At 41.1% G+C, this 23,920-nt stretch overlaps 2 protein-coding genes across 3 annotated transcripts; both read left to right on the forward strand.

Annotated features, from left to right (window-relative positions):
• Window positions 1–692: 692 nt before the first annotated feature.
• LOC129098321 (inward rectifier potassium channel 16-like) lies at window positions 693–1,835 on the forward strand. Its single transcript, XM_054607315.1, has one exon. It carries the CDS (start codon window positions 693–695, stop codon window positions 1,833–1,835), a length of 1,143 nt encoding a protein of 380 aa, XP_054463290.1.
• A 4,097-nt stretch (window positions 1,836–5,932) lies between these two features.
• Window positions 5,933–7,249, forward strand: LOC129098284 (inward rectifier potassium channel 2-like). Of its 2 annotated transcripts, XM_054607272.1 has the most exons (2): window positions 5,933–7,101; window positions 7,132–7,249. In XM_054607272.1, the coding sequence occupies exons 1-2, from the start codon at window positions 5,933–5,935 to the stop codon at window positions 7,247–7,249; spliced, it is 1,287 nt and encodes a 428-aa protein (XP_054463247.1). The 2 variants fall into 2 exon arrangements, with proteins under 2 accessions (XP_054463247.1, XP_054463246.1); XM_054607271.1 differs by having other exon boundaries at window positions 5,933–7,249.
• Window positions 7,250–23,920: the final 16,671 nt, after the last annotated feature.

A 23,920-nucleotide genomic window follows, 5' to 3' on the forward strand; every position in this document is an offset into this window, starting at 1 on the left:
ACCAAGACTGAAGCACTTTTGTATTTGTGCATATAGTGTGAAGACATATAAGGTGTCTCAGGCTCATATCAATAAAGATTGTTTGAGTTACACTTTTTTTCTTTTTTTACATGTTATGTCAAAGTCTACCAATACTTAAAGCCAGGGTTGGTAATGATGAGACACTTGCAAGAATACAGTGGATTTGTAAAATTATCCAACTGTTCACGATTCTTACTAGGAGTGAAAATTGTAATTTATGCTCGAATAATTTCATTAAGAATGTCAAACTTGTGAATATTTCTTATTTTGTGTGAGTATTTTTAATCCTCTGCATGATGCTTTTATGGAGAGCTCCAAGCACAACTGATTTGCCCAGTGTCCAGACTGTAATGCAACTTGTGGTAAATAATCAACCAGTTAGAAACTCGTGCTCTTGGTAGGACATTTTTTTACACCCAGAGCTGGACACTGCACAAGTCGTTTTTTTTGCTGATAGCCCGAGGCACGGAGTGACCTAGGCTGCTTGCTCAAACATGAAGGATTCAGCTCAGCAAACAAGCCTGAGAGCCTTTTACATTTCAGTCACATGTAATGAGTAAAATACTGTCACTCCTCCCTATGCCAAGACGACTGTCATCCTTACATGCCTAACATACCTTCTATTGCATGTGTGTCTTTGTACAGGAAACTGAAAGGCAGCCCTGGTCAAAATGAGCACGGAGAGGGGTGAGCAGGTCGCCATTGACACCTACTTCACTACAATCCACACAATAGGCTGGAAAAATGAGGGCAGGCGGATGCGCTTCATGCAGAAAGATGGCAGGTTCCCTGTGGTTTTCCAAAAGGCCCCTGGACACTGGAGCCCGTACCTGATGGACATCTTCACTACTCTAGTCGAGATCCGCTGGAGGGTGATGTTCCTCGCCTTTTCCCTCTCTTACATTCTCTCCTGGCTCTTTTTCGGTCTCTGTTATTGGCTCATTGCATACGTGCACGGGGACATTAGCGACGTAGACAACGCACCCTGCGTGGAAAACGTGCGTGGCTTTACCGGAGCCTTTATGTTTTCAATGGAGACCCAGGCGACTATCGGCTACGGCTTCAGAGGGATGACTGAGAACTGTATTGTGGCCATTATTGTGGTGACGGTTCAAGATGTGTTCAGCTGCCTCCTTGACACCATCGTCATCGGTATTGTTGTCGCTAAAATGGCATCTGCACGTAAAAGAGCTCAGACGGTTGGCTTTAGCAGCTGTGCAGTGGTCAACCTGCGAGACGGAAATCTTTGCCTGTCATGGAGACTTGGAGACTTCCGGGGAAATCACATCCTGGATGGAGTCGCCAGGGCCATGTTAGTCCGCTATGTGAAACAGCCACTAGGGACTATTGTGATGTCATACCAGGACCTGCACATCCAGAACAGAGACATCGTCCTCGCCACACCATCCACCATCATCCACAAGCTGGAGCCTGGCAGTCCCCTCTACAGCCTGGGCCCTGACAACCTGCTGGGGGACAACTTTGAGCTGGTGGTGTCGTTCACCTACACGGGGGACTCTACTGGTATGCTCCACCAGACTCGGACCTCATACACACCAGCAGACATCCGCTGGGGCCAGCGCTTTCAGGAAATGTTGAAACTGGGCAAGAGGCACTACAAGGCGGACTATGCTCTGTTCAATGTGACCACAAGGGTGCCGGTGCCCCAGCTCAGTGCAGAGGAGTTTCACAGGAGAGGATGTCCTGTGGAGGGCAGTCAGTCCAGCGGTCCTCGCTTTCCACCAGGCAAGAGAAACGGAAACACGGGCAATGCTGACATCACTGAAGAAGTGATGCAGCACACCTATTTTTAGAGTATTATAAGGTGTGATGGACACTTTGATCAAATGGATTATTGTAAATATATTTATTTGCGGCTTACAATACATTGTTTATAATCTGTTTAATTGCTTTAGATGAATAAGATGCATTGCTAAAATTGTCCCTGTGTAGCCGACCAATTCAATTTTGCAGGTTTGTAACAGCATTAACATTGAATACTACTTAAATGTAACATCTGATAATCCTTTTGAAAGGGGGGTAAATTGGTGAGGTTTACTAAAATATAAACTTAGGACGTGTCTATAATAATTAGCAGATTTGGCCATATAACTCTGACAAAGGTGCAGAGGGCCCAAGTAAGCCAATTGTATAGCTATCCTGTTATTGTGAGTTTAAAACTTAAATGCATTTATGCCTTGACACTACAATGTATCACAACACTACCAAACACGCAATACAAATCAAATCACAATGATTTAATTCAATAACAAAGGTTATTCATAATGAAACCAGGTGATTCACATCTCTAAAATGCAATGGTGACCCAAGTAAAACTAAATAATACTCCACAAAGGTGCCACAAAGTTGGAGCGCTCGTTAGAAATTTTCGAGGAATTCTTTTCAGTAATCTGTCAGGGGGTGAGGTGATCAGTGAAAGGAACCGGCACGAGGCTCTGTCCACGTTTAAGGTGCAGGTAACTCTGCAATGCGGCTGCGCACCCTGTGCTCTCTGCTGCAGCTGCATATCATATAGGACAGCATCATACGAAACATTACCCAGAAATTCACACTCCAATCTTTTAACTACATAAATAAATATCCACATCAGTAAATGTATCAGTGTCTATATATTCACCTAGAAACTCAGTGGCAAAAGGGTTTCATACACACGCTCAGACTGGTTAATTATTGTGTTGGTTCAAAATATACTGTATATTTGTTAATGGAAAGTATATCAAATAAATAAATAAATAAATATGTAAACAGAATAAGCAGGACACTACACTATAAAAAGCCTATGTCAATCACATAACGTGAGCACTTGTATGTGTATCCTCTTTGCAGCTCTACACTGCCACCTTGTGGTCATTGAGTGAATTCAATATCACAGCTGCAGTGGGGGCTATTTGGGAAAGTCACAGATGAAACGGCGTAAGTAGGCGTCCTCCTCACTACAATGCGTGTCTGCTTTGTTGTTTAACAGAAAGGGACAAAAACAACATACAATAGTTTGAGTGATTTCCATTTACCAAATGTCGTTTTGGTAGATTCTCTGGAGATACAGTGCCCTCACATTTATACATATTTCTTGTTATAACGTCATGTTTTCATCGCTCCGTTGAGGTTTGACTCTCCTCGTCCTCCACTCTGACAGATGACGTATCATCATTTTTGAGCTCAGACCCTCAAACAGGCGCTGCAGCTTTCTATTGGCTGTAGCTGCCACGGGGGCGGGGATAAGCACACGTGCTTTTAAAGTCCGTCTTTGCAACGACAAACATCTTCTTCAGTATTGCTGGAGAGGGTTATGGCAGAATTTGCAGCGCCAGACGGGAAGCTGAGTGAATATAATAAAAGAGAAGCAAAAATTAAAAGTGCTGCACTGGGCATATCTTGCGCATATGGGACTTATTACAACGAGGAAACGACAGACTTCCACCGCAAAAGACAACAGGTAGGTGTAATAAGCGAGAAAAACTGTATTAGGAGAGTGACGTGTGATGAGAACTAGAGCTACACTGTAATTACTGATCAGTGTCATTGTTAAAATGTGAAAACGTTTAGTGTGCTAAGAATAATTTAAATACCGTAAAGTATTGATGATTATTATTATTATTAGTGTCTTTATTATTATTATTATTATTATTAGACAATGCTTTTCCATTGGGGATTACAGGATGTAGACTGGATGTTCTGCAATTTAAACTCAACTCTGTAGCTCATGACGTCTGTAGGAACTGCATTTTAAAATCATGCTCTTGTAGAGTAAAAATGATTATTTATTAATAATAATCTATTTTCTACAATACTAAAATACTGCAACATCTAAATAGACTGCTATTTTTTTATTTTTTTTTAATTATTGGTGTTGTAGAAGCTTATAACAAAGCATTCTGTCTGCTGGATGATTTGCCATAGTTATTGATTGGCGTTATAAAAAAAAAAGAGAGCAGCTTTATGTAACCAGTTTCCATCTGCCTCAGCTGTTGGCTCTAATTGAGAACACATGCAAAACAAACAATCGCAGGTTGTGCAGCCTCTGGTCTCTCACCATGTACCAACCTGCAGGAATAAGTGATGTGATAAAGTGAGCAGATAAGCTCAGAGACAAAGATCCCAGTTGCAATGAGAGTAGGAGGGAGGGAGCTCTAATGAGCTCAGTGTCAGCGCATGAACACAAAAGTTAGAGATTTAATTCTCACTGGGGGTCACCTGTGTTAAAAATGCAGCACTGTTTACCGCAGGCTGCTTTAGATAAAAGTATCACTCAAATGCCCTCTTTCTTTTGGACGTTTTGCTATTTACTTCTCTCCAGTAATGTGCAATCTAGGATTTTGTGCAGTCTGATGTTTAACTTGTTTCAGTTCCACTATTGAATAAATAAATGCATACTAGTGAATGGCCAGCTTGCTCATGAGGGAAACCGATAATGTAAGTCATTTGTTAAAATAATTTTAGCAATTAACAGTATCAGTATCAATTAAAATCACTGAATCCACTGGAAATAATTATTTGGCATCATTTCAGCTTTAAATGAATGGAGCCCCATATTCCCAATGGTGTGCGTGACAGGTTGCTATTTCTACTCGACCCAGCAGTGACATCATTAGTTGACGAAAACAAAGATGATGCAGGGGATTTAGGACCTTGTCATGCTCATCCCATCTCAAATTACTTTCGATCACTTTCAAAACAGAATAAAAAATGACCTGTGTCAATAGAAAGTTGCCTTTCTGACATCCGTGCTGTGACAAAACTAAATAAGAAATTCAGAAGATTTACTGAAAATGTCCCCATAGACTTTATTGATATTTTTGCTTTGACACATTTGACCCTTAGATGAATTAAAAGTTGAGGTGGGGAGTTATTTTGGCACTAGCAGAGCATGTCTGGCTGACCATGGCCTTTTGTAGCCTGTGGTGTTGCATTTTAATGGACCTCTCATGCCACACACACCAAGTCAATAGCTTTTCTAATTTAGCTGCCCTTGTTGCTCTATTACATATGTTACAAGGTTACTGTGGGTTTCAGAGAAAGAGACCCATGCTCTCTGAAATGCTGCAAGGTTCATTAAATTGTGTTCCATGATGTGTTTCAATAAAACATGCACATGTGTTTTGAAACTGTGCGCTTGATAACTGAGATTAAATAGCATTACTGTAATAATCAACGTTAATGGTTTATGTTTTTAAATGCATGTCACATGTTGTAACATTGCTTTCACACTTTTGTCTGTGCAGAGATAGAGACACATCTGCACACAGCTGCTACTTGTATCTTGTTTCCAGTGGCTGCTGCCTGAATTAACATGAACTTGATCTGTAATTTCAGCTCCCCATAGACTGACCTGCCTATTTAATACTTACATTAAGCAGGGTGAACATCCTGTCCCACTTTGTCAGCAATCTAAGTGCTTGATTAATATTTTTTATCTACTACTAATAATGAACGTACAATACATTCCCTGTGCTTTGTGACTGCACTGCGTACACTGTTTGTATATTGCCTGTTCATGCAATAATTGCCCTGCTAACTTTGAGTGTACACTGCATTATTTAGACAGCAGGTAACCACACACCCACTAACACTGGTCTTTGCTCTGGTTCCTGCCAATTACTTTAAAACAGTTTTTCTCTCCATCTGTAATTTCCACAGCCCCTTTCGCTGATGAGGTCCTAAGCAGCCGTCATATTGGAGTGTCCTTCTCTCACCAAAGGTGCACAACAAGCCTGCAGAAGCAAGGGCCCGATCTCCACTGTTCCTGTCCTTGCAGGATCTAGTCCTGGTGCCAACATTTTCTGCTTGAGTTTGTCCCCGAGATCCTTCAAAACTGTTTCTCCAACGCTTCTACCAAAAACTTAGACTGTTTTCCAAAGCAGAACCGGCCCAGCCCTCCCAGGCGGAAGTAATGGGGAGTGTGCGAAGCCACCGTTACAGCATTGTGTCCTCTGAGGAAGACGGCATGAAGCTGGCCACTATTGCCGTCCCCAATGGTTACGGGAACGGCAATGTCAACAAGGTGCACACGCAGCGTCAACATCAGAGCCGCTTTGTCAGAAAGGATGGCCACTGCAATGTGCAGTTTATCAATATGAGCGAGAAAGGCCAGCGGTACCTGGCTGATATCTTCACCACCTGCGTGGACATCCGCTGGCGCTGGATGCTGCTCGTATTCTGCCTTTCTTTCCTGCTGTCGTGGTTGTTTTTTGGCTTCGTCTTCTGGGTAGTGGCCCTCTGTTACGGGGACTTAAAGAATGACACTCAGATGTGTGTTTCCAACGTGGACAGCTTCACCGCTGCCTTCTTGTTCTCAGTGGAGACCCAAACCACTATTGGCTATGGTTATCGCTATGTGAAGGAGGAGTGCCCCATCGCCGTCTTTATGGTTGTCTTCCAAAGCATTGTGGGCTGCATCATTGACGCCTTCATCATCGGTGCCGTCATGGCCAAGATGGCCAAGCCCAAAAAGAGAAACGAGACCCTGGTGTTCAGCCATTATGCTACAGTGGCCATGAGGGACGGTAAACTTTGCCTGATGTGGCGCGTGGGGAACCTCAGGAAGAGTCACCTGGTGGAGGCCCACGTCAGGGCCCAGCTGCTCAAGTCCCGCACCACCGCCGAGGGAGAGTTTATCCCTCTGGATCAGGTAGACATTGACGTGGGCTTCGACAGTGGCATCGACAGAATCTTCCTGGTGTCTCCAATCACTATTGTGCACGAGATTGACGAGGACAGCCCTTTCTACGACATGAGCAAACAGGAGCTGGAGACTTCAGAGTTTGAGATCGTGGTGATTCTGGAGGGCATGGTGGAGGCTACGGCCATGACCACTCAGTGTCGGAGCTCCTACGTGGCCAGCGAGATCCTCTGGGGCTACCGCTTCGAGCCGGTGCTCTTTGAAGAAAAGAACTACTACAAAGTGGACTACTCTCGTTTTGAGAACACGTACGAGGTTCCCAGAACACCCCACTGTAGCGCCAGGGAACTAGCCGAGAAGAAGTCCAACGCCTCCAGCTCGAGGAACTCCTTTTGCTACGAGAACGAGGTGGCTCTCGAAAAAGTTGAGAGTGAGGAGGAGTTTGATGTGGAGGAAAACAGGGAGATGAGGCGCGTAGAGGCCTGTGCACTCGAGCACACGAACACAGATGAGGTTTCAGACTCTGAGTGCAATCTGGACTCTTTGCCTTTGGAATCAAGGCCTTTGACAGCAGAATCAGAAATATGACTGCAGGTATAAAGAAGAGTAAAAAGCTACCATGGGGTATGTTAAAACGGATGCATTTGGTCCTGATGGCTGTTCTTTATAATGCATGAAAGTTTGTAAAAAGCTGTGATTTGAGTTTAAAGTTCTCTATGCAGAAGCTTATGCTTATAAAGTGGTGATAAATGGACTGGTTGCATGGAGCTAGACGGATAAAATGGGTAAGATGCCTTCTCTTACACAATGTGCAGTCTGCCCTTCTTAAAATATTTCAGAAGAATAGCCAATTGGGTTCAGCAGAAGGTGGTTATTTTGGGTCAAATGTATCTTTTTTTAAGTTTGCGTCTGGCTAAAATAATTAAATATAGATTTAAAAAAAGGATTGGAACCTGAAACTTTGAGATTTTTACTTTTCAAATGCCAACCCAAATTTACACATTTCTAGTCATATTAAATCCAAGAATCTTCTTTCAAAGGCTACTAAAACATTTAAAAGGTTTGCACAAAGGTTAATGTTAGTTAATGAGCTGGTCTCTTAGCAAAGTATATTTACGGTCCTCCTTAGAGTGGCGGTGTTGGTGTTGCTCTCATGCCGTGACGCAGGAAAGAGATGCCTCGCACAGATTAAGAGAAAAGCACACTATGCCCCTCGGCCCATCAACATCAACCAAGTATAGCATCTCTTGCAACGTGTGCCTTAACAAAAAAGTCTCAGTCCTGGTGTAGGCACTCTGAGCACACACTGCAATAGATGTCACAGGAAGAAAAAAGGTATTCAGAGGTGATTCACTGTGCAGTATACTGCCACTTCTTGCAGGTCTTCATGTCTTTATGTGCAATACAGGTCCGTGGTAGAACGTGACAGGAAGCTCAACCCTGAGCCAAGGTTATGAATGTTGATGATAAGTGCTGCTAAGTTACATATTCTATGTTTAGAGGGAAATCTAGGAGCCAAAATGTATTATTTGTCTTTTAAAGTATCCATTTTGAAGATTGCAGATGCAGCCTTTAATGTTATTTCTAGATTGTAGACGAGCATGATTCCGTCAATGTGTTTTCCAAAGCTTTAGTGCACTTTTTTTCCTCTCCAGAGAATTTTCCTGCACACAACAGCACAGACTGTTTTATTAACTTAAAGCCAAATGTGTACATAAATATAAGAGACAACACTCATCTGTTAGTTGATGTTGATTTGAAACCAGATTTTATCCTCATCTAACAATGGTTAGCTTTTAAAACATTGAATAAGTGGAGTTGATTCTGACATAGTTTGCTTTATATTAACATCTGTGTTCTCGGCGTGGCGGACGTACAGAATTTGGACACATGGTAGCCATGGTTAACCCTCAGAATTAACCAACGCGGGTCTTGTGAAGTTATTTGTTATTTCTGAACACTTACTTTTTAAAGATCAAGTCTGCTAATTCATTTTTCAGTCACAATGTAGCACACTTGACTTCAGTCTTACACAACAAGGAGCTTTAATGTTCCTTAACAGTTATTTTGACACATTCACGCTTAGTTCAGTGGGAGCAGAACACTATACTGCTTCTCTGCTAAGGAAATCTATTAAATTAAAAACTTTCATCTGTTCTCACATTGACATTTCTCCTGTCTTAGGTCTATTTTTCTACAAGGGTCTTCCTGCCTTCCTGCACAAACCAGAGACTGTACAGTTGTTTTTTTTAAATCTTTTGTAAATTATTATGCAAATACTGTGTATTGATATTGAAGTTGTTGAAAACAGTTTAGGTCCTTTTTTCAATAAACATGTAAAAAAAATCAAAAAAATCTTGAAGTTGATGCATTGATTGTAAACAAACAAATCTGTTTCAGCAAATGATAGTGTGTTTATTAGCTTTCAACTTATTACCAATTATTAGCCACCCTTCTATGTTTACACGAGCTAAGCGATGCATGTATGATTTGCATTTTGACCCAAAATGTGTGACGTCTGGAGGCACACTCGACTGTTTTAGCTGTGCTCCTCTAATTTGGAGCTGCGGCCCAAATTCACGGCTGCTAGCTGTCAGAGCTCACACCATAATTTACTCTAATTCACCAAACTGACTCACTCCAGTTCTGTATTAGCCCACAGAGACCCCATGCTATATCAGTCGAAATCGCTGGAAGTCATTATCAGTGACAGCGATGGAAAGAACGCATCATTCTCCTCTCCTAATCTCTGTCAGTAAACTGTGGAAAATAAGTGTATTCTGCACTTCTGAGTGTTTTGAGGAACAGTGACAATGTCTAGAATTAGCAGTAGTATACCATAGAAATGTGAATATATCAATCAAAATATATATGATGTAATAATGCTCACTTTGTCATTGGTTCTGCAAAGGAATGATAAATTAAAGTTGACCTGTCTACAAAACCACGTGGACACACAGACTGCATAACACACCAGGATGCGGCAAGCATCGAGTGAACTCCCGCGTCTCTAATCCAGCAAAAAAAAACAGTAGATGTGATCAATATGGTTGTATCAGAGGTGAACCTGGGTCTGGAGTATGACACATCTGTCAGCAAATTTAGTGAGTTTCCATCCACAGCTGCATTCTGCCAGCATGAGACGTAGTCGAGGGATCTATTGATCAGACACGTCCGCAGTGAGGCAGTGAGCCGATTTGATTTGGTTCTACATAGGAAGTGGGTGCTGCCTCGGGGCATTTTCCACATTAGCCAATGAAACTGCCACAAAGTTCCAGCTTGGAATGAAAATGAGGACTCTCCCTTTTCCGTTAAGAAAATAAATGTATATTAATTTGGGTTTGTATCTCATTGCCTTAAATGTAAAAGCTGATGATTTTTTTTTCCGCAGTGGCTTTTGCTCCATGAAAAATGTGTATCTTTTAGTGCCAAATTACTTTAGAAAAAAAAACACCTCTGGACTTTAGCAATGTTGCACCTAAGTGCCTAAATGCCTGGAAACTCTGAAATAACATTTAACTGAAGAAGATGGTGGCTGCTCAGTTCGTGCCGGGTGAACTGTTTGAAAGAAATTGACAGCCAGCGTTGGACAGAGAGCTCCTGTCAATGATGCTGATGACGTCTCTCTCTCGAATTCCCTTGAACCAGCTTATTAACAACAGGCGGGTCAGCTTGACCTTCAGATCAGATGGATTGAATACAAAAATTAACAATTTGTCAGCAAAGCAAACACAGGATTTTGTTTTGTCTTAAATAGGATCACAGTCCTTTGGACAGTTAAACACATATAGGAAAGCAGACATATTCCAAGCTCTAGAGCTCAGCATGAACAGATAAAACATGCAACATAAGACTAGAGGAAATGTGGCCTTTGTCCTCTTGTTACCCTTTGTAAAAGCTCAGAAACACTCCTGGTTTATCTCAGTGACTGTAACTAAGAGACAGTATATACACATCATCTTAGAATGTGTTAAAATCACAGGCATATTTATCGTCAGGAGGAAGTGTTAGTAGTCTGGACAAAGTCTTTCCTGAACATATTTAGAAAGGGTATTATATCATAAAAATGATCTGACATAATCTTATGTGGGGCACCTCCAGAACCTGCAACATTATAAATAGCTGTAAATGAATCTGTTTGGCCTAAATTCATGTCTTGAGTTTGCCGGCGAGGTCAGAAAACAATATGTTTTAAATAAAAGAGTAAAAGTAAAATCTCTGTTTGAGTTTCTCAGTCATCTATACCATCATGATATATCAAGTAGAAGTAAGTCCATGACAGCTGGACTGAACTTCAGCACATTTCTAAACTGACGCATTCGCAGGTTTATCCCATCATCACAGACTGTTTCCAGCCATCTGCCAGATGTGACATCTCTGTTACACTCAGTCCGCTCCATTTCTTGTAACTTCCAAGAAATCTTGACAGTAAATGAAAGATGTAGTTGTAGTTGTGACGTGCACAAATTGTAACCATTCAGTCAAAATGACTTATTGGCTCAAAGAGTCTGGAAGTGGGTCAGAACTTGCAAACGGCAAACTTTTCTCTGAGGATGAAAGCCAGTGCGAGTCTGAAGGCTGCGCTTGACCCTGTTTATGACAAGCATATAACTCACGCAACATGTTCTCTTCATGGCGAGGTTGTAAATAACAGCCTGCTGAAGCCTTCGATCTGATACAGTCAGAAAGGCCACAGTAATAACTTTTGATGCAGCTCTAAATTAATCAATATTGGCATTATAAGGCATTGTAATCTGCCCCTCAAATGACATGACATCAAAAAACAAAAGAATCTCCATAACACATCCTCCTAGAGTGCAACAGGATTCAATTAGGTAATTATATAATACTGATGACGTGGCAATTGTGTAAGGCCTCTGGAGGATCTGGCAGTGCAGTGGAGACCTGCTTTGTCATGCAGCCAGTCAGTCAGTCGATGATGGGGGATGAGGATTCGTGGCACAGGGGGAAAAGCGCTGATACCCACCTGACGTAAAGGGTGATCACGTTGCCATTTAGCCTATGTGACATGTCGGTCTACATGCTCCAAATACAAAAAATGTGGAGTATGCAGGTAATGTGTTCGGATGTATATGAATACCTCATGAATTTTTCAGTGTTTGATGAGTTTTTGCAAAAAAAAGCAATAGTATTTAAAGCAATAGTATGCAGCTATTTTACCTTGAAAAACCGGGTTCAGCAACTTCTACGGACATCATGGTAGAGGTGAAGAAAGAGACCAAAAAGGTTGTTGCTGAAGGAAGCTAAGGAGAGAAAAGGAGAGACAGATGAAGATTAAATCTCAGACTGGCTATTATTTGTTTGCGACAGCGAAATAAAGGCGGGCCTTCTTGTTGTTGGACTAGTAACTAACATTAGCTGGCTTGCTATTTATTGTGTTGTTGCACTTGCTTGAAGTTTGGCTAGTTGTCAACTCGCTAGCTTTTGATCATGAGTGTATCATCATAACAAAGGCACATTCAGCTGTCCATATTTATGACAGTGGCAAATATGTGAATTGCACTGTGAAACTGTGGGTTGCAAAATTGCAAAAATACCAATTCTTGCATAATGTTACTTTAATAAAGGCTCACAAAACTATCCTTTGTTATAAATCTACATATTTCCATACAATTTATTTATTCAACAGATACAATTAAGGGATGAAGCCTAATTCGAGTGCCTGAGGTATATAAACACACTCAAGGCCTTTTTTAGATGTTTTTCAAGTACATCTTTAAAAAGAACAGAAGAGTATCAGATCACCGATGAATGTGTTTCACCGAACAGCTGACACACTTGCCTAAACCTTCTGTGTGAGGTAAACATTTTTTTTAATTGTTTGTCTCTATTCTTTTCTTTGAACACTTTTTAATTTTACTTCTAAACTTTGATAGACAAAAGTTATTAGCCTCTTAAGTAAAACTCTTATCTCTCTCTCTCTCTTCGTTTTGCGAGCTTGTTTTTCCCTTTGCCCCTACATTTAATAATAATTTTCAGATTTTTGAACTATAATAACCTTACACATGCAAACAAACACAAATTATCGCTCACATACACACCTGCTAACACTCAGTTTGGCTCTATCATCAACAGCTGAGTGTCTCATGACCCCCAGGGGAGGAATATGAGAATCCAGCAGGTACAATATGTTGGACAGGATTCAGGCTTTTTCTATTTCCCGCGCCTGTTGAAAGATAATATTCACATTCATTCACGGTGGGTGTGTCTGGTAACACAAGCGCCAACAAAAAGGCATTTGGCACCTAGCAGCTTACATGAAATTGTGTGTTTGTCCATCTTTACATTGTTGGTTTAATGCATAACTTTACTGTTCATGATTCATGCAAATGTTTCTACCTTTGTGTCAGCGATTTTGTTTCTGCATGTTCTCAATGGGGACAAATTAATTTACAGCCTTGCAATCTCTATGCTGTATCTACGTGACTACTCGTCTATTCATGCCGCTGACCTTACCCTTCTGGCTCCGGCTCCTCTGACCTTGACAAATACATCCAGAGCCAGGAAACAAAAGCGATACCTACATGCTCATAGTTGGCTCTTGACCACACGCTCCTTGTAACGAAAGTACTTGGCTCTGTGTGGGGCTGCACTTTGTTGCAATGGAGGCGCATCAGTAAGTGAGCCACAGCAGTTAACGCCAAGCCTTGCTGACTTCCATTTATGATGCCTGTCTTCCATCATAACAAGGCCGTCCTGGCAATGTGAATCCATTAATAATCAGCAGTAACATAGTGCAGCTTTGGGTGCCTTTTTTCTGTTTCTCTTTTCTTAAACATTTCCCTTTAACCCTTTTAATTCTTTCTGAGATTAGCTATTTCATTCTGTTTTTTTTGTCTGTTGTTATCCTGTCGGGGTCTTTACCACGTCGCTCCTGACGTTAACAAAACTCAATGAGGGAAGTCTGGAAAAAGTCTTTCCAAAACATGGGAATTCAAAGGACAGGGGATACTTGAGAGGGGCTTGTTTATGAGGACAGCTGAGGAGAGATGAATACCTCTGAACTGTATCCAGCCCTTCAGTGTTAAAGGTTACTTGCCAGCCAGCTACTATGTTAATACACTGGGGACCACCAACTGTAAGTCCACAACAGTACATTGCTTTTTATTGTCTGTTGATGTCTCCCAAAATGTTGGCTGTAACCTAATCTGATGATATTTTATATTTTTAAGATGATCATCTATCATATATATAATCAGGCAATATTCATGAATACGCATAAATACCATAATACACATTTATACAGTCACTCTACAGTTAACTGACAGGATATAACGTGTTACATACTGAAGTACAGGATCTAAACAGAAGAATTAGTGGAGCTCCTGTGAAGTGATTAAAAATGTAATAGTGGCCCTAACATGTCTCTGAAGTTACTCGATAAAACCATATGCATGAATATTACAACAGACATTCACACCTGGAAGCTGATGTGATAATTTCCTCCCCACGTTATTGTCCTTCCCCTGGGGATTTAGTTTGAACACAAGCCCGTTTCTGTAGCCTGCTCTGCTGCTGGATCCATGTCCCTGCTCACTCAATGTCGTTAGACCTGTTTTTGTGAATGGAGATGACATCTTTCCACTGTATGTGATGCATATCAGCCCCCTCAGGACGAAGCAGCTTCCACACCTAAAAGAGCCTAAGACGGACCCACAGCCAGGGTTACCATAACGATATCTGGGCAACCGGTGACGTCATCTCCAGTGTGGATCTCTCTGGAGGAGAGATGGAGAAAAACTTGGAATCAAACTGTTCCTGTTTTTCAGTGTCCAAAGATAGATGGAGGAAGGGTGGTGACAGTATGATTCTTTCTAGGGCTCATATTGGCAAGCAAGAGCCTTCATGCTCCTTAATATATGCCTGTTACTCCCTTTGAGTGTAACTGTGACAGCTTTTATTCTATATATTGTATTGAATCATGCACAATATTAATTTGATGTATGGCGTCAGAGTAAATTGTGTGCTGATTTTCAGATTTTCAGTTAAACTAGGAAAACCCTGATAATGGCATATCTCAACAACTGTTTGATGGATTGCCATGACATTCCTGATCCACAGAGGATGGATCCTCACCTTTCATCTACAGTCATCATCAGTTAAAAATGTATTCTTCTATATTTTACCCACTTTGGATTTTGACCGAAAAACTGCAAAGTGACATTCGCATCAGCCTCAGCAGTTTTCGTTCACTAACATTTTGGAGTGCACAGTTCTCACCGTATAGTGGCAAACATCGGTATCCATTAATATTAATTACATTTAATACATTTAATTGCACCTGCTTATTTAACCTTAATTGGAAATATTTATATTATTGTTAAACATATATGTTACTAGGGTCAATCTATGCACGCATGCTTCCTTGATGCATTCATTTGCTCAATTTATCATTATCCAAATTTTCATTATTTTGATTTCGTGCCACCAAATTTCCCCATGGGGTTAGGGCTTTGGAGTTGCATTTGCATTTAAATCACGTTGGAGTTCAGCTAAGGTCAGATTGAAATGGTGTCAGAGATACAGATCTCTTTCCAGAGCCAGGATAGCTGTCTCATACTGTAAGTGTTAGTCATGGGTGAGAGGAAGTAGGAGATACAGCACACACACACACACACACACACACACACACACACACACACACACACACACACACACACACACACACACACACACACACACACACACACACACCACACACACACACACACACACACACACACACACACACACACACGAAGAATTGGGGCACAAGGCAATGTGAATGTGATCACCCTTCTCCCAACTTTAGATTTAATTCACACTGAACAAGATTAGAGGATCCAATCAGTAGTGACATTGAGCTGAGTACCCGATGGAACGGGACACCAGGGAGGCCTAATCATCCCCACTGCTCCACTCCGCTGTGGAAAGCCAATCAAATCCCCTCCAGACGAAGCAGATGGTCGATGTCATCTTCTCCCTTTTTCTACGTGAGATTATCTCCTCAACTTCAAACCTGTGGGATGCTGATGCTGAGTTTCCCATGGTGTCGAGCTACCTGAGACCCAAAATGTACATTGATGGGGGGTCCATGATGTTCCCAGTGTGGTGCAGTGAACACCACATCCTGTGCTGTATATGTGAATTTCAAAACACCCTTAACAGGAAGCTGAAAAGGATGGGGAATTTAAATAAAAAATCCAATAAAAGCATTTTTGTCAACTTTTTTTGTGTTACACATAGCAAGCAAACAGCTACTCCATTCTAAAAATAACAAGCCATTTTTTCAGTCTGCTCAGGATACAATTTCTACTAACAAGAAGATTATTCCTTACGTCACAACACAATTTTATCTCCTGTCCTGAGATTACAGAGGTGGCTTATGCTTACTTTAAGCACGTCTGTTATAAAGAAAACGGTACAACAGAAGCTCTGCAGGAGATCTGTTGACCTCTGTTTAGAAATCTTCAGGGCAAAGGTAGAGAGAAGAGAGTGGGCAAAAGGTTGATATGATGGGCAGTGAACAAAACACAAAGGTTTATGTCACTCATTCATAATATCAGCCGTATCCAGTTTATAGGCAATTTGATAACTCTGCAAATATACAGCTAAATCAGTGCCTAATAAAGCAACTATTTCAAAACAAGCGTAATTAACAACCTTGACACATGTTTGTGCACTTCTGGAACAGCAAACACACACTCTCTTGGCATGATGCCAAAAAAAGGAACGGTTCTCCAGTGTGGTTTAAATAATACAAATGTACAAGAACCACACGTGTAATGAATGCCATATGAATACAGGGCAAGTTTTCCATGTAGACTGAGAGGAACAGGTAACAGGAGAAGAGCGGCTCGCCACTTTAGGACGTCCTCGCGCAATCGAGAGGGCTCAGTGTTACACCTGCCTGCTCAGTTAATCAATGTTGTGTTCTTATCTCTTGACTTTCGTCTTCACTTACAACACCAGACGAGCAGCACGAGGATCTGCCGATTAAAAGTCAAGCTGCTGACATCAACACAGTGAAGTGTCAAAGGAGGATTTTAGTTAAAATCATGCTATCACCATGTTGTGGCTCTGTGGGCATGTGATGCTCGTGCACTTCTTTGCCAACTTGAAAGATTACTTTGAAAAGGAGAAACATAGCAGACAGCGTCATCCCTTTCCCAGAAGCGAGGATTATTCGTGTCATTTAAATATTGGCCGACTTGGAAATAATCTGGACAGAGGTCAAATGCTTTGCCAAGTCTATTTCAGGAACAATACATCATCCCATTCATGAGGGACAGTTACTTTCCATCGCTAATAAAAAAAAATGGAGTGAAAATGGGTCATGCTGGGGGATATTGACATTAATCACTCCCCAGTGGATCTTCTAAGACCTCTGGAGCAGGACCGGCTAGCTGGCTTTGTTCCTGCAAGTGAATCATGATTGGAAAGAAAGACCTTCCATTTTTCCAGCAGGGAACTTAATCCTATACTGTACGCCTGTGTCCGTCACAGCGAAACTCTATAGTCCACCTTAGACACACTTAGGGATCCTTTTATTTTGTGTGGGTCCCTCTCTCTAGTGCTGATGTCTGCACCTCACTTGGTCAATTTAAAAGTCTCCAAAAGCTATAAAACAGAAACTTTCTTACATTGAATAGTTGACCGTCTGACCTTACTGCACCTTTTTAAGCATCTCTTGTTACAGTATGATGCAAAAGTATTAAAAGGGCAGCTTAAAAAAAAACCACAATTCCCAGAGGAACAAAGTGATAGCTTCATGATCAGATCAAGCTTCTTCACATTTAGAGGGCTAGAAGAGGTCTGTATATATATATCATTATAACTGTATATATAATGAAGCCCCAGCGGTCTTAAGCTTTTTTTAGTCCTGGCTGTTTTGCGTCAACAGGCACAGACTTGCAGCGAGGCAGCCTTGATGAGAAGCATCTTTCTACACCCGCTCTCACTGGGGACGAGCATGTTTCCATTGGACCAGCTGGGCTCTGAACGCATCAGTTCTACTTCAGGAAAACATCCCGGGTGAGGGGGTCAGCGCTTGCTGCTTCTCCTGTCCTCGGCTGCCAGCTCAACTCCCCACCAAGACACCAGGAGCAATGTGATGGCAACAAAGAAAAAACACTAATTTGATGACCTCACTCCAGAGTCAACAGTAACAGGTGTGCGCAGTGGCTGAGGAAATACTGTTTACAATGACTGTAATCTGTCGTGGAGAAGGATCCTTTCAATTGAATGTGAAGTTAGACCACTGCAGGGAATCAGAGCACAGCCAGTATATTCCGTGACCGAAACAAATTTCTCTGAGCACCTGTAGGCCTCGCCTATTACATTACATTACATTACATTACAGTCATTTAGCAGACGCTTTTATCCAAAGCGACTTACAATCAGTAGTATATATTACATATCATTCACCCATTCACACACTGGCTACCATGCAAGGTGCCACCATCAGACTCTAACTAACATTCATGCAACATCCAGTCCACACCGATGGCAAGCCTTCGGGAGCAACTTGGGGTTAAGTGTCTTGCCCAAGGACACATCGACTGCCGAAGCCGGGTATCGAACCAACGACCCTCTGATTGGAGAACTACCTTGCTCTCCACTACGCCACAGCCGCCTATGTTGTAGCACAAAGCGTCTGAGATGCAGAGACAAATACTGAACAGGTTTCTTTTACTGGAATTTTAAAAGACAGTCTCACATATCCTCCTTTACTCCTTGTTACACTATTCATAATAAGTTATACTAAGACAGGAAATTAGATAAATATAGTCCACAGCTATAGTAGCCTACACGTGCTAGCAGCTCTGTGGGGTTTCTTAGGCACAGTGGTGCTTTGTGCAACATGCTAACCTTTCACAATGACAATGCTAATATGCATTTGTTTTAGTTTTAGATATAACGTTTACTGTGGTCTTCATTTTTGTTGAAGCATATTAGTATATGAATTAGCCCTAAACATAAAGTACAGTTGAGACAACTGACAGCATTACCATGTTGATGTTTATTAGGTATATTATATTGTTTACCATGGTCACCATCTTAGTTTAGCATAATTGAACATGCTAACATTTGCCAGCCCTAAAAGAAGAACAGCTGAGACAACTGACAATGCTAGCATGTGGATGTTTAGCATATAGTATACCATAGCCACCATCTAAGCATGTTAACCTCTTCTTGCCCTAAACAAAAAGCACATTTCTGACAGTTGAAAATAGTAGCGTGTTGATGTTTAGCAGGTATATTGTGTACCATGTAAGACATCTTATTTTAGCACGTCTGTTTCGATGCAAAGTATGTTTCGGCTTAGACCAAAGTATCGGACATTGAAGATTTTGCCTTAGATGGAACAGGTCCTAGGCAGGGGATCACAAAGAATTTAATCATTAAGAAAAGAACATGTCTGTTCCACATTTCGCGGCAATCAATCCAATAGGGCAGTCTGAGGTCGACCTACCGACAGACTGGCATTCCCATACAAAAAGCCACGGCCCTAGCGTTGTTCAAAAGTAAAATAAAGCTGTCTATTTGCAGGCCACAGTCTTGCCACAGGCTCCAATAACTGTTTTGTTCGCAATATTCTAGTAGTTTCAGTAGTAGTCTGAGTGGTGTGAGCAGTCTCTCTCTGCTCATTTGCCCAGCTGTCAACCACAACAAAACTGGTAGATCAATAGTTGCTTGTCAGTAATGCTAGAGGTCATCAATGCAAACACGGAAACACATTTACGTAATCAGGCAAATGGGAGATGTGAGAGAGGGAACAAAACCTTCTTTATATCTGGCTGAAAATTAAACCATGGGGCTAAAAATAATCATAATTCAGTTAGAACAATCAAACTAACTGATTTGTCCTCAGTAAATCATCAGTGACGATACTTGAACAAATTTGGATGGTGAGGGCGCTGCCTTCAGCTGTGGTCTGAAAGGAGAGGCTGCTTTATTTCTTTGCAGCTGTTCCACTTGTTGACATCGTTCCACTGCACTTCTTCTCTGGCAATGATATTACATTTCACCTTCTTTGGCTTCCCCGGGCTTTAAAATAGTCTTTAAACTTTTCCGAATCATGCAGTAAACAACAAACATACTCCTTCAGCCTGCAGTAACCCTGAATGTTGAAACTATAATCCATTATAGTGTTAACGTTACTGGCTATCACTGACATTTATTTTGGGCCTCTATGAATGTTTCATACTGTAGAGGCTTAAGTATGTTTATTTCCAATGAGGAGTCTTCACTTGATCACTTGACAAAAAGTTAGGAGGGTTTTAAATGCCAAGCAGTTGCACACACCTGTTTCGGATCGTTGGAGTCGGTTGGTTTACTGAATCCGTAAACTGGCACAATAGTTGATTGTAGATAGTTTGCCAATTCATCAGAGTGTACAAAGAGTACTCAGAACATATCTCATATTTGCAAGTTTGTTTAAAAATCCTTTCATCTGCTTTTTTATGAGGAGAGCTTATTGCAAATATTTGCTTAAATATGATGAAGTCACATTAACGCAGTTAGCGAAGATGAAACAGCATCGGGGCAGAGAGATCTGAGAGGTCAGGTTTTGCTTTAGCATTATGATTTGTGATGGATGCTTTGCCACCGGTGCGTGGGGTTTTAAAATAACATGGTTTTAATCCAGGCTCAACTATCAAATCTGTTCATGTATCACCTTCAACACCAGAGGGAATAACTACTGTCTACAGGGGGATTGTTTTTTGCACAAACCATTGAAGTTAATCTTCTGTATTGGATTGTAAGGGTGTAATTCTAGAGTGCTGTATCTCCGGTGAGTTCAGACTACTTTAAACTCTGTTTACAGACGGCAGTTAGAGTTTGGGGTTATCAATTTATAAGCACACGGTCTTCTCAAACTACCAAGGTTAAGGAATCTATCTCAAGCAGATTATACTTGTTATTCAAGACACTCTTTACTGCTTTGTTTCAATGCTTAATCAAGCTTTGGCCTCATATTCGATATGCAGCGCCAGGAGTTGGTATCTGATGACATTTAAGAGCTGTATCCTCACTGTAAGCCTTGTTGCCAACTGGGTTAAGAGGTCTAAAGGGGTTTTAAAAAAAATCCAGCAGTAGACATTCCTTAGCCACTTTTTATTCCCAAAGATGTCACCAAAATGTAATTATGCAATTGCCTCATCCTAAAGTCCCTCTGAGACATTTTCTTTTCTGCAAAAGATTGTATTCATGGCCTAGCATCTGCTTTGTCACCCAGTCCTTTGAATCCAGAGAGCACAGCACTGCCCTGGAGGCTTTTGATAGAAAGAAGGAAGTTTACATCCAACATTTGCAGAAGTACACTTAAAGTAACGCTAGCATCAGTATTATAGCACTAGCATTCTGTTAAAACTTGCCTATATTGATGATCATTATGTTAACGGGTTGCAGCACTTTTTGTACTGTTCAAGTAATCATATAAATTACTGCGGGGAGTGATATAGTCCATGTCATCCTTTATATCATTCATCTTATTTTATTTTATATCAAATTCTTTCAATTTAAGCCACATTTTTCATATTAGATGGAGAATCTTATCCAATATTGCAGTAATCCAAAAATTACCATATGGAGAACTGGTGGTGCCATCCTAACTTCTAAACTTCTTGCCACAAACCAGTAGTGGAGTTACCTTCCACCACTGGAAACAAAAGATACATTTCTCTAGATTACAAAAACTTTCTCAATTGCATGTTGATGCAAAAGTCTGTCTCTTTGAATCATATTTCAAATACAAATGTTCATGATGCTCTCCAATTACAAAAACATCATCAACACTTTTGGTGATCATTGCCGAGCCAAGTTAGGGAAACACATCCACATTTTTTAAATTCTGAACAGGGTTGTGACGTAACATTTTCTCTTGTGTACTTTATACAATATGTGCATGTTTGCATGTATGTGTAGATATCAGACACCTCGAATTCTGATCGTACTGTAGCTGCTCAGACTACTCAAAGTGGCCCACCACACCCAGAGCCAGACTCTTGGTGTAATAGGAGCCCCTCTAAAGTAGAGCATGTTACATAATGTTGTGCAGTGTCAGCCCAGGGCCTAAGAAGATCTGGTTCCATAAAGGCTCTTTTACCCCTCCTCAGAAAAGGGACCCCATTCTAGCGTTCCACCGCAGGCCACCCTGTGTCCTGACTGTAGTAGACAAACTTATACAACGTCATCTGCTGCTTGTCAGTCTACCATCTATGGGCAGGGTGAGGGCCAAGTTTTCCTTGGCAAGGAAGAGAGCGAGAGAAAGAGAGCGAGAGAGAGGGGCAGGGAACACAGATTCATGGAGGGTTGATGAGGGATGAGTCCCAAGTTCCCCCACAACTTGCCCGTTTACAAATCGCAATGCATAATTATTATAATTGGCACATTGCAGTCATCAGCTAGGATGATTGTATGGCACTCTAATGAGTTTTTAGGTGGTGTGCAAACGCCGTCACTGGATTTCCATCAGGACGTAAGCAGGTCAGGAGATCGTGAGATCTGGCATTAGATTAAGAGTGCACATACTTACTTCTTGTCGTCTTGTCTGGCACTCCTCTGTCCATCTGCGGGTCCCTTGGGGCGACAGCAAACAGAGTTCCCAAACTTTACTGCGCAAAAAATAGGCACAATTTTAATCACTTGTACATGTTTGTTAGCTCAGACCTGCTTGAGGAGAAAAAAAAAAAAAAAACAGTAAAGGCTGAGCAGAGAAAGAAGCAGAGCCCTTTCTGACACTAGCCACATAAATCATGTGAGCTGCTAAGTCAAAGTGTTATAACTAGCCACAGTATCATCCCTCTGTCTCTAATGCACCTGTTAGAGGCTGGAAACAGACTAGACACTGTGGTCCAGCTGGTACTGCACTGGGATTCAACTTTTTTTTGACTGTTTAAAAGATGGAATTCATGCAGTAACTTTTGCATCCTCAAAAACGTATAGCAAGTCTAACATATAACATAGAAATGCGATAGGGGAGTAAGTTGCTTAAAAAAAATTGTTCTCATTGTCCTGTAGCACACATTCTGCAGCTAGATGCACTTTATTAGACTGGATTTGAACAAAGATACAATGTCTTGATAATAAGCCTGATATTTTTTCAAACCATTTGGATGATGAAAATTCACTGATTTTAAGCAGTATTTAAGTATCAAACATTGAAGTACTCATAATGCAAGAAAAATGTAAAGTTAACCCTCAGATAATTGTAGTGCAGTGAAAAGTACACCATCTAAATTGTGTGGATTCAATGCATAAAGCAGCAAACAAAGGAAATAGTCAAGTGATGTCAAATACCTCTAATGTGTACTTAAGTGCAGTACAGTAAATGTACTTATTTACAATCCACAACTTTTCAGAATATCTTACATTTTGAATGTTCATTTTTTTAAATTTTTACAAAACCAGCCATAATTACCCAACCATTCACTCTCACAGTGACCCTGCTGGGTTCCTAAAATGCACATTTGCACTTCAGAGAGCTTGTGATTCACTTCTGCATCACAGTCCACATTGAATTGAGCCGGGACAGTAATTCAACTAGATGTTGCCTATTTTTTTCATTCACGCTGATCTTTTGAGCGGCATTATGCAAGCATCATTATCAAAGGCCTTCTTTCCTAAAAAGAGTCTCTTTAGTTTGGCTGGCAAACCACTCTTCCGCACAACACTGGGCCCACTGCCTACAGTCTACATGGCTTTGAATTTTCTCATCCTGGCATGAAGTCATCCGTGTTTGACACACATTCAGGGCAGAGTAGTCTGCTCAAAATAAGCTTTTGTTAACCTCTGTTGTTAACATTCACAGCAAAAAAGCACTCAGAAAGAGCCATCAAAGTGAGATTCTTCTTTCTATTCATCAAACATCCTGAAGATCCACAACTGGACAAGAAGTGTTTGTTCACTTCTGTGTACTTACATAAGGATGTTTACACAAATGGAAACTGTTATATTGCTGAAACAAGCGTACTGAGACATAAAATGCTGACTGTAATAATTGGATTTGAAAATAGAGTACAGGATTATTGTAGAGGACTGTAGAGGGTAGAGGCTATGTATCCACCCAGCAAGAGGGCTTAAGTTACCGTGCTCATGTGCTGAGGACAGGTGTACCAGTTCTAATAACACTTTAATTACATGAAACCTTCTTTACAGTATCGCATGTGAGAGGATGAAAAACATGGTGTTGCTGACAAGTTGTAGGAGGAGGAAAGTGAGAGAATTAGAGAGTGTTAGAGATGGAAACCCAAA

This window comes from Anoplopoma fimbria, chromosome 11, assembly GCF_027596085.1.
Source record: "Anoplopoma fimbria isolate UVic2021 breed Golden Eagle Sablefish chromosome 11, Afim_UVic_2022, whole genome shotgun sequence".
Lineage (NCBI taxonomy): Eukaryota > Metazoa > Chordata > Actinopteri > Perciformes > Anoplopomatidae > Anoplopoma > Anoplopoma fimbria.

Excerpts from the sequence above, each read along its gene's own strand:
- LOC129098321 (XM_054607315.1), top strand. The coding sequence starts at position 693 with ATGAGCACGGAGAGGGGTGAGCAGGTCGCCATTGACACCTACTTCACT.
- LOC129098284 (XM_054607271.1), top strand. The coding sequence starts at position 5,933 with ATGGGGAGTGTGCGAAGCCACCGTTACAGCATTGTGTCCTCTGAGGAA.